Here is a 12,071-nt window from a genome sequence, read left to right as displayed (position 1 = left end):
CTCAACGAGTCAAGTACCATAACATTAGCCCCGCTTCCTGTTTGTACTTTCAAATTAAACCTCAACTGACCTATGTATTTAAAATGTGAAAATGACTGATAAACAAAATGAGTTTGTACTGAATAAATAAATAAAGAATAAATACTACACTTAATAAATGGAAGGACTGGGTTTAATTATTTAATTAATTATGACCATAATTACGCTAAAGAATCAAAGCATTGTAAGAGAGAGAAGTGAGGAGATATTTAAAACGTGACTATTAGTGTGGGTACAAATGTTCATCTGGAGGCCTTCGGACAAATCTATCAGGGCATTTGAGGTTTCTTTTTTATACAGTTGTACCGTCAGTCCCTATTTCAATTTTTATATGCTTGTTCAGGAAGCTGTATATGATGCCCTGATTATTGATTACACATTTTGTTCTTTTAAATGTTATTTATTGAAAATATCTTATTGCTTATTGCTGTAATGTCTTGCTGTTCACTTGTTGTTTTTCATTTGCTGTTTTACTCGTGCTCTGTGAAGCACTTTGGGCTGCATGATTGTATGAAAGGTGCTACATAAATAAAGTTTGATTTAATTTGATTGATTTTAGGAGATCTGTGATGGAAAATCACAAATATATTTTGAGAATACAACTGTCTGAGTATAATGAAAAGCAGTGTTGGGAAGTTTACTTTTAAAATGTTATAGGTGTCAGATTACTAGTTACCCTGTTAAAAATGTAAGCGTTCATGTATTCTAACTACTAAATCAAGTAGGCTGACTTGTCGTATTTGATTACTTTTCCAAGAAATGTTTTAAACTGGGCAATGAAACTGAAAACTGTCAAGGAATAGCATCTGCCAAAAGAAAGGCATTCCTGCAAGGTGAAAACATGCAAAGCAACAGGATGAATTTTACTCTACATATAAACTTTTAACCCAGGGGTCAGCAACCCTTTCAATCACAAATAATATTAACATATTTAAAACATATTTGAGCCTTATAATAAAGGTAAAACAGCCTATTAAGTCTAAATTAGTCTATTATAAGACTGAAGATGAGCCACTGCTATCGATGTTTGGCAAAATTTCAAGGAAAAGGTTCCAGTTTTACTTTATATTTACTTGTTGTTGTTTTTTTTCAGTATATAGGCTATTTTTACAATTTGAGAATGTAAACATTTCTTTAGGCCTACAACATTGATAAAAAAAACAAACCAACATTTTAAAAAATAACTGTCATTTATTCAATATATATATATATATATATATATATATATATATACAGTACAGGCCAAAAGTTTGGACACACCTTCTCATTCAATGCGTTTTCTTTATTTTCATGACTATTTACATTGTAGATTCTCACTGAAGGCATCAAAACTATGAATGAACACATGTGGAGTTATGTACTTAACAAAAAAAGGTGAAATAACTGAAAACATGTTTTATATTCTAGTTTCTTCAAAATAGCCACCCTTTGCTCTGATTACTGCTTTGCACACTCTTGGCATTCTCTCCATGAGCTTCAAGAGGTAGTCACCTGAAATGGTTTCCACTTCACAGGTGTGCCTTATCAGGGTTAATTAGTGGAATTTCTTGCTTTATCAATGGGGTTGGGACCATCAGTTGTGTTGTGCAGAAGTCAGGTTAATACACAGCCGACAGCCCTATTGGACAACTGTTAAAATTCATATTATGGCAAGAACCAATCAGCTAACTAAAGAAAAACCAGTGGCCATCATTACTTTAAGAAATGAAGGTCAGTCAGTCCGGAAAATTGCAAAAACTTTAAATGTGTCCCCAAGTGGAGTCGCAAAAACCATCAAGCGCTACAACGAAACTGGCACACATGAGGACCGACCCAGGAAAGGAAGACCAAGAGTCACCTCTGCTTCTGAGGATAAGTTCATCCGAGTCACCAGCCTCAGAAATCGCAAGTTAACAGCAGCTCAGATCAGAGACCAGATGAATGCCACACAGAGTTCTAGCAGCAGACCCATCTCTAGAACAACTGTTAAGAGGAGACTGCGCCAATCAGGCCTTCATGGTCAAATAGCTGCTAGGAAACCACTGCTAAGGAGAGGCAACAAGCAGAAGAGATTTATTTGGGCCAAGAAACACAAGGAATGGACATTAGACCAGTGGAAATCTGTGCTTTGGTCTGATGAGTCCAAATTTGAGATCTTTGGTTCCAACCGCCGTGTCTTTGTGAGACGCAGAAAAGGTGAACGGATGGATTCCACATGCCTGGTTCCCACTGTGAAGCATGGAGGAGGAGGTGTGATGGTGTGGGGGTGTTTTGCTGGTGACACTGTTGGGGATTTATTCAAAATTGAAGGCACACTGAACCAGCATGGCTACCACAGCATCCTGCAGCGACATGCCATCCCATCCGGTTTGCGTTTAGTTGGACGATCATTTATTTTTCAACAGGACAATGACCCCAAACACACCTCCAGGCTGTGTAAGGGCTATTTGACCAAGAAGGAGAGTGATGGAGTGCTGCAGCAGATGACCTGGCCTCCACAGTCACCGGACCTGAACCCAATCCAGATGGTTTGGGGTGAGCTGGACCGCAGAGTGAAGGCAAAGGGGCCAACAAGTGCTAAACACCTCTGGGAACTCCTTCAAGACTGTTGGAAAACCATTTCAGGTGACTACCTCTTGAAGCTCATGGAGAGAATGCCAAGAGTGTGCAAAGCAGTAATCAGAGCAAAGGGTGGCTATTTTGAAGAAACTAGAATATAAAACATGTTTTCAGTTATTTCACCTTTTTTTGTTAAGTACATAACTCCACATGTGTTCATTCATAGTTTTGATGCCTTCAGTGAGAATCTACAATGTAAATAGTCATGAAAATAAAGAAAACGCATTGAATGAGAAGGTGTGTCCAAACTTTTGGCCTGTACTGTATATATATATATATATATATATATATATATATATATATAATTTATTTTTTTTGTCAAAGCTACAGGGAGACACTGGAGTGGGGCTAAAGGGCTACATTTGGAGCTGTAGGTTGTCTACACATTTTAACTGAAGATAATATAATCAGATTTAACCCCTTTGTAATCACCGACAGTTGAGTAGCAACTCTAATTAATCATATTTTTTTCCTTTCAGGAACTGTAGCTTATTAAAATCAATTTATTTTGTGGTGTTATTACAAGTAACTAATCACATGTAACTAGTTACTCCCCAACACTCATGAAAAGTAGTCACAAGACCCATCCCAATGTCACTCACAACTAAAACCATTGTCTTTAGCAAACTGAGAAACTTTAAGTTGTGACAGTGAAAATGTCCCTCCCCCCCTCCTCTGACACTCTTCATTTGTTTGGTATGAAAAGCAATAAAAGAAATAAATGCTTCAATTTCAATGTTCAACTTGTCACTTTTATTTTGAAGAGAATAAAAGTATTTCCGGTTCCGCCTGCCTCCGCTGTGTCAGCTTGACTCAGCTCAGGTCTTGCTGCAATCTTGAACGGTGGTGACTGATGAGTGCAGTGTTGTGGAGTCGCCTGGATCTTTCTTCATTTTCCTACTTTTACCCGGTGTCTCACGGAACATTTCGTCCAGAGGTGAAGCTTCACACGTCGGTCCAAGATGTCGGTGGCCGGGCTGAAGAAACAGTTCCACAAAGCCAGTCAGGTACGGAGACGCCTGTTATTGCTCCTTCATAACAACAATTGTTTGGATGTGGACCATGTTTGCTGCTAACGATGATGATGATGATGATGATGACGGTGGGCTTCAGGTGATTACAAAACATTAAAAGTAGCCAACTTTAAAGTGTTACCTGTAACTGTCTTGGATTTAGGCGCCAAATCAGACAACGTTTCAAGCTAATCAGTGTAACGGTACTTTTTAATTCGGACAAGTTCGATCAGTCAACGTCACACCAAACCCCGTTGAAAAATCCGTAAATTAAAAGTATTCTCGCCTACAAGCAAACACATTTTCATTATTTGAGTAATTTTTAGATCATATACGAAACAACAAAGCCCTGTGAATAATTCGGCATCATTATTGACGTTTTAAGTCTTTACCTCGAAACGCACTACTTCAATAAAATCTGAAATGTTAACGTAGACCTTGTTGCTGTTGTTCCCAAGCTAGTACCGTTACCGGTGACAAGAAAATGGAAATATCATAATATCAGATAGAGCTATTAGATAAGTGAAAATATTAATGACAAAAATTGGTTTATTGAATTTATATGGTTAAAAATCTAGCTACGGTATAAAAGTTAACATCACACATTTCCTGCTGGAGTTTGGCGTGACGTTATCTTGATAGGTGAGATAACAGAATCTCTGTCTGTACATGTGACAGACCTTTGGAGGAAACCACACATAGGCTGCTTCACTGTATGAAGGAGATATTACAGGGGTGAAGTCAGGTGATCTGAGGCTTAAGGTTCAAATGGGAAAAAGATGGTTTTACATCTTGGGCTCTTTAAATAGAAGCAGCCAGTCACTGCACATGATATTGCATCACTACAAATGTGCTTTACATGAAACAATCATATTGATTGGTCTGAGATAACAGATTCAAAAATCACTGGACTTGCCAGGACAGACATGTGGCATGTTGATTTTCTCCTTTTGGTAATAAGAGGACTGTCGCTTAAATAAGAGTATAGAGACAAAAGTGCTGTCAAAATATTTTCCAAATACAGGTAACATTTTATGGGAAAGGAGTGAGCACTTAATGCATTTAGCTAAAATGGGTAATTTTTCTGTAGTGAAACCAGCATGTTTTGGGGCGGCTGGGTCCCATATGTGCCACTCTGTAATGTTACAGACATTTTTAGTATTGTTGTCACTTAAAAAGGTGATGTAGTGACAGTGGCATAAGGTAGTTAAGATGGGCCCTAATGCATCATGAAGCAAACACAGATATATATATATATGCAGTACAGGCCAAAAGTTTGGACACACCTTCTCATTCAATGCGTTTTCTTTATTTTCATGACTATTTACATTGTAGATTCTCACTGAAGGCATCAAAACTATGAATGAACACATGTGGAGTTATGTACTTAACAAAAAAAGGTGAAATAACTGAAAACATGTTTTATATTCTAGTTTCTTCAAAATAGCCACCCTTTGCTCTGATTACTGCTTTGCACACTCTTGGCATTCTCTCCATGAGCTTCAAGAGGTAGTCACCTGAAATGGTTTTCCAACAGTCTTGAAGGAGTTCCCAGAGGTGTTTAGCACTTGTTGGCCCCTTTGCCTTCACTCTGCGGTCCAGCTCACCCCAAACCATCTGGATTGGGTTCAGGTCCGGTGACTGTGGAGGCCAGGTCATCTGCCGCAGCACTCCATCACTCTCCTTCTTGGTCAAATAGCCCTTACACAGCCTGGAGGTGTGTTTGGGGTCATTGTCCTGTTGAAAAATAAATGATCGTCCAACTAAACGCAAACCGGATGGGATGGCATGTCGCTGCAGGATGCTGTGGTAGCCATGCTGGTTCAGTGTGCCTTCAATTTTGAATAAATCCCCAACAGTGTCACCAGCAAAACACCCCCACACCATCACACCTCCTCCTCCATGCTTCACAGTGGGAACCAGGCATGTGGAATCCATCCGTTCACCTTTTCTGCGTCTCACAAAGACACGGCGGTTGGAACCAAAGATCTCAAATTTGGACTCATCAGACCAAAGCACAGATTTCCACTGGTCTAATGTCCATTCCTTGTGTTTCTTGGCCCAAACAAATCTCTTCTGCTTGTTGCCTCTCCTTAGCAGTGGTTTCCTAGCAGCTATTTGACCATGAAGGCCTGATTGGCGCAGTCTCCTCTTAACAGTTGTTCTAGAGATGGGTCTGTTGCTAGAACTCTGTGTGGCATTCATCTGGTCTCTGATCTGAGCGGCTGTTAACTTGCGATTTCTGAGGCTGGTGACTCGGATGAACTTATCCTCAGAAGCAGAGGTGACTCTTGGTCTTCCTTTCCTGGGTCGGTCCTCATGTGTGCCAGTTTCGTTGTAGTGCTTGATGGTTTTTGCGACTCCACTTGGGGACACATTTAAAGTTTTTGCAATTTTCCGGACTGACTGACCTTCATTTCTTAAAGTAATGATGGCCACTGGTTTTTCTTTAGTTAGCTGATTGGTTCTTGCCATAATATGAATTTTAACAGTTGTCCAATAGGGCTGTCGGCTGTGTATTAACCTGACTTGTGCACAACACAACTGATGGTCCCAACCCCATTGATAAAGCAAGAAAATTCCACTAATTAACCCTGATAAGGCACACCTGTGAAGTGGAAACCATTTCAGGTGACTACCTCTTGAAGCTCATGGAGAGAATGCCAAGAGTGTGCAAAGCAGTAATCAGAGCAAAGGGTGGCTATTTTGAAGAAATTAGAATATAAAACATGTTTTCAGTTATTTCACCTTTTTTTGTTAAGTACATAACTCCACATGTGTTCATTCATAGTTTTGATGCCTTCAGTGAGAATCTACAATGTAAATAGTCATGAAAATAAAGAAAACGCATTGAATGAGAAGGTGTGTCCAAACTTTTGGCCTGTACTGTATATACATATATATATTTTACAACAGTGTGTTTTACTGCTGCTGTTATGTTAAATTCGCTCATAGATGTGTCCAGCTTGTCAGTCATGAGAGATTTTGCAACTTAACTAGCTGCTGTAAATCACTTTGGCTCGTTACATGATTAAACACCTCAACATTAATATTATCCAGCAATCATCATTACATATCTGCATATGACAAAATAACAGAAGAAAATAGAAAATTGTTAGTTTAACTGAATAGTTTTTTAGTTAAATTATAGTTTATGCAGAATAAGCATATCATTTGTCATAGACTGATACTATTTTACAACAACAGAAAGACATGATGGAGATGGGTTTGTCTTTTTGAGGGAGCACATATAAAATATTTGATTTAACGTGAGTTCTTCTTTGGATGTGGGCGTATTTCCAGGTGGCTATCGGGCCCCTCAACCCCACAGGCCCCAGTGCCACCTCACTGCCTGCACTGTCAATATTCACGCCCCTGTGTAGTGAGTCATTATGGGCTGCAGTCGTCTGGAATTTGCCATCATTGTTACATGCATGCAAGCACACGTTTGTCCATTGTAACCAGCATGGCACCAAGGAAACAGGCAGCACAAGAGCAGGGAAAGCGCTTTAGAAAAGGTTGAAGATATTTTTTAATGAGGTTACATTAATGATTAACTGATTGAACTGATAAATGAACTACCCATTTAAAAAACAAGCATGGCTCTCCCACCTGAACATGTCGGTGGAGTGAGGTCGGGGTTCTTGGTGTGTTTAAAGATCCACAGTTTGTAACATCATCTTTTCTATATGGAAATATAGCAGAGATCCAGAGCAAGTTCTAAGAGTAACGCTTAAAGGGACAGTTCAGATTTTTTAAAACGGGGTTGTGTGATGTTTTTATTCATAGTCAGTGTTTTACCTACAGTAAGTATCTGTCAGTTCGCCACCCCAGTTTGGAAAAAGGGCAGGGGGCTGGAATAGAAGCTAAGCAACATACTGCTGTTTATGTGGGTCAACAGCGAAATCTATTTTAACCACCTAAAGAAATCCTACCTAAAACAGTTTGTATTAGTTTAAGTTTATGCTATATCTGCTGCTTCACCTGTCTGTCAGACTTCCTGTTTCCAGTGGTTAAGCTGTTAATAGCTTCAGTTCCACATCTGTGCACTTTTCAAAACCACCAGACTCCATTGAGAAAACAGTAATTTTGGTTCGCTGAACACAGGAGCTCCTGGTTTACCACTGCCTTGATAATTTAGTTAGTTTGTGGTATTGTGTAACTTTGGTGAATCCGAACCAGGGATTTTAAACGCCAAAGTCACACAATAACACACAAAAATATGACTGGTGGAGGCAGCGGTGGACCAGCAGCTCCTGTGTGCAGCAATGTTAAATCACTGTTTTCGTCAATGGAGTCTGGCTTGTGATATTACGGCTTCAGTTCCCTGTCGGAAATCGCTGTCTGGCAGAAAGGTAAAGCAGTGAAAATACTCTCAGTATAGCTTATAGTTAAACTGATGTCTTCTCTTGGTAATCTACCATAAAGTGTCCCAAATTACCTGACTTCACTCCAGCTATTAAAATTCTACTTAGCTTGTGCTCCGTCCTGATGTCACAGCATATGTCTTACTATCCAAGAGTCTGTCTTACTCACCTTCTTTAGCAATCATCACACAAGGATCTATCTCCTGTAAACCAGCAATATGTTTTAAACTTGTCATGCCTGCAAGTCACTGTGAGTTAAAGGCAGGTAGAGTGACATCACTGCATCATCAGAGACATTGGCCCAACAGGCCTCCTCATAATAACAGCTTCACACACTGAGGTTGTAGGTATTGTGCAATCTGGGCACGCATCCACTACTCTGCAATGCACTTTAATGTTACTCATAAAATTCCTTGGCCTGTTATTCCCACAGCCTCCTGCCACCAAAATACACCATGGTGGGCGGCTGTGAGTAACTGTGAACCAGCTCTAACATTTAGATAACATGTCACTGGGAACAAACGCCAGCTCTGGTGGATCATCTGTTTGTCTAAATGAGCAGTGGCTCTTGTCTAAAGCTTTGTTAAACCTGTGCCAGTGAAGTTAGAGAGCCAGAGATCCAGGTGGAGATGGATTGGATTAGACTGGGGTTTGGCGTGTCTCACAGGCTCTCACAGACATTTGACTTTAAGGCACAGAGGGTTCTGCTACTAGACTGGAAGTGTTGGGTTTTAGGTTGAGTATGGCTGTTTGGTTTTGTACGGCTGTGTCTGGGTTTCAGTTTCGGTATTTTCATATTTAAAAATCCTCTTTCTCTGTCTGACTGATGTCTAATCAGATGCACCTGTGTGTGACATGTGTCGCAAGTAGATACACAATGCAAAGTGGTAATGGAAAGAGAAAGCGCATAACCAGTGTGTTGCATTAGATCACTGGATGAAACAAATAAAAATATGACCAAACAGCTCCAAGGAGCCTTTTAGCCTCTTATGGTTTTACAGCTTGCAACCTTACTGTTTATTTTATTGCCTGATTGTAACTGAATTTTCAAGTCCAACACTTTTATTATTCTCATAGCTTTTTTAGTCTAATAAATAAACAAAAGAACCTCACAAAAGGTCAAGAAAGGAAATATTTTTAGAGCATCCCTGACTTGTTCAGGCCTGTAACTGACCCCTGACCTCTTGTGAAGACAGAGAAGAGTTTCACTACTATTCAAGCTCCAGTGCTGCTCCTGTTGATGACATAAAAGTGACATTTTTAAAGGGCTTATTGTGAATCTAACTATTCATTACTGTGTTTATTACCCAACGTAGTTACCTTAAGAGGAAGCCATGTTAAGCCTTTATCTGTTTTGAAACATACTTACCTCAGAGCTGGTTTCAGTTAAATATTATATTTGGGGACTTTCAGTTTCTTTTTGTGCCTGAAGTTGAGTAACGCTGGCTCACTGACATACAGTGGTGTACAGGCCTGGACCTGTCAGATACATGACACCATTATCAGTCACCTAAAGAATCCAGCTCCATATGTGTGACTGTAGACGTTGAGAAAGGTCGTGTAGTATCTACAGCTTCAACCACAGAAATACAGCATATGAAGCACAGTTATAAAAAGTCTGTCTTAAAAATTATTAAAGAGCGTTGTCAAGGAGGGGTGTAGCCTAAACACAATACAATATTATATTAATTAGAGAATCTGCCAAGAATATTTCTGACTGGTTAAGCATGCTGATCAATAGGTTAATGTTGATACTCTTCAGTTAACTGTGCACCACCTGGGACTCATGGGAGCTAGGGGTGTGCCATGTCATATCCTTCATGATGATACTTCTATAATTTTTACTGTGATATGAAAAATTCATGTAGTGATACTCGCAATATTTCGACTTGTTGACACATTGATGTCATACTGTTACCCACGGCAACAACAAGCATTGCTGAAAGCGAAATTATCAGCGTCTCCACATCTGTTCCAAAAAGAGGAGCAGCTTCAGTAGTGTGGAATAAACTGTGGCGTCCTGAATGTTTTATGAACAGCCCCGGACTTCTCAGACTCTTGACTTACCGCTCAGAGGGAACTCATTCAGCGGCTCCTCTGGCAGCAGCACAGCGTCTCTCCCTCTCCTCTCTCGCTGGTAGTCGGTGTCGTCAAGTGATTTTGTCATACACCTTTGGTAATGTAAACCTACGTGACGCTCGCAGCTCGACAAAAAACTCCATATATGTGACTGTGTGATAGTTGTGGTATCATAACAGCCTGTCACAGGTTACAGCGTGATGATTAGAGGAGAAATGGCAGAGCATAAAGGTCCAGGTGGAAAAACACAACTCAATCATTTAGGATTTTACAAGAAGAAGGAAATCACCTGTTGATTTATAGATACAGATCCCAGGGGACATTTTTGTATTTAGGAGCTGTTTAAATGTGTAATTTGTGGTAGATTTTATTTTGTTGAACTATTAATATTGTAACAGAATCTGAATCTCACTCTGAGTTACTGTTGTTGTTCACAAACTAAAGAAATGAGAGATCATTTTTGTTTAGTTTTTACTGAATATTTGAAGCAAACTAAAACTACATCACTTATTTTGTTGCAATTCTGTGTTCTTAAATTAATAATGAAATATTTTTTTAAATAATTTGTCATATCGTCAAGAATATCATTATTGCAAAAATATCCTGAAATACCATGAGATTATTTTAGCACCATATCACCCAGCCCTATGGGCTAACTATGTTAGTAGCGTTAGTTTGGTTAGCAATGCTAGCTAAATGCTAAAGGGGTTTTGTGTGTGAAAATGAAGCTGCTTACTCACCTTTGCTACCTCGGGGGAGACTGAATGGTGTTTACCATGTTTCTGCAGCAACGGCATCCCGCCACTGAAATGGTGTTACCAGTGTTAATCACCCAGTGAGCGACACCGCTAGCCAGCTCCAATCTGCTCGAGGTGGTGTGCAGCACAGGGCGGCCCAGACTAATGTTAGCTAACCAGTGAAGAGAGGATTGGTAGTGGCCTCTAGGCATGTTAAAGCAGCTAGTCGGCAGACAAGGGACGACATTTACATCACAAAACATTAAAATTTCACCACCTCTAAATTATTAGTGCTTTAAAAATATAGAAAGGCAAATTCGGAAAATGTAGGCCTCTTGTATTTCAAGTTATTATGTGTTTTTTTTCCTAAAAATTAACTGGCTTGTTACCAGTTAGTGGATGTTGGACTATTGAAATCAAAATTAATAGAAACTGACATCCCTTATATCGATTCTTTGGACAACGATAAAATAGTAACCGATATAACAAAGTCAGCCACAATACGATATAATGACTTTTTAGAACGATATCATTCATTGTCATCTTGAATCTAAATGAATACAACATCTATCGTTTATACATTTTTTCAAAGATATTCAGTGAGTGAGCTGTCGAGGTGTTTTACTAAAATATGACAGGATATACTGATGTATATGAAATAGAACAGGGACATCAGAGACAAAGGCATGTCTCAAATACAAGTCTGCTGACTGTGTCTTTGTGCTGTTTAAGGCAAATAAAGGGTCTAATAAATAATTCCCTCAGACCCGACTTCATCTCATCTATACTGGAAACTTCTTCCACTTGCCTCAGATTAGAGCTGCCATAATGTCTCATGTGACATTGAAATTCCCAGACCAAATACCATCAGTTATCTAACTAGATAGAGAGTGCTGACATTGGCGATGACCTTAGACCAGCATCTGGGTGAATCATAGATAGGCCACACATTAGAGACTCATTGTGTAATTCAGAGTATCGCTCTGTTGTCCCCTCGCAGCAGAGGGGAAATCTCACGCTGGGCATCTGGGCTTAAGCAGGGGGAATATGAATGTCATTATCTTGTGAGGTTATTCCCATGTGCACAAGCTAAATATCAACCTGCCACTTGCTGTCTGTGCTCCACATTGTTGTTGTGGCGTGTGATCCCCTGCACTCTTTGATCAGTGTAATTGTACATCGAAAGAGACATGCAGTTACTATTTCACAGTCTGTTTCATGAGATAACATGAAGGTCA

General features: G+C 39.5%; 1 protein-coding gene across 2 annotated transcripts in view; it reads left to right on the top strand.

Annotated features, from left to right (window-relative positions):
* The first annotated feature begins 3,439 nt into the window (after positions 1 to 3,439).
* sh3gl3a (SH3-domain GRB2-like 3a) overlaps positions 3,440 to 12,071 on the top strand; it is a 46,272-nt gene continuing 37,640 nt past the window's right edge. Inside the window, exon 1 of one of the 2 annotated variants that reach the window (XM_033632917.2) lies at positions 3,440 to 3,644. In XM_033632917.2, the coding sequence (XP_033488808.1) occupies positions 3,600 to 3,644 (45 nt within the window). In that variant the 5' untranslated portion in view covers positions 3,440 to 3,599. The remainder of the gene's footprint in view (positions 3,645 to 12,071) is intronic. The other variant, XM_033632774.2, reaches the window with a different exon arrangement.

This window comes from Epinephelus lanceolatus, chromosome 2 (genome assembly GCF_041903045.1).
Source record: "Epinephelus lanceolatus isolate andai-2023 chromosome 2, ASM4190304v1, whole genome shotgun sequence".
Classification (NCBI taxonomy): domain Eukaryota; kingdom Metazoa; phylum Chordata; class Actinopteri; order Perciformes; family Serranidae; genus Epinephelus; species Epinephelus lanceolatus.
This window is presented reverse-complemented; position numbering and strand designations above follow the sequence as displayed.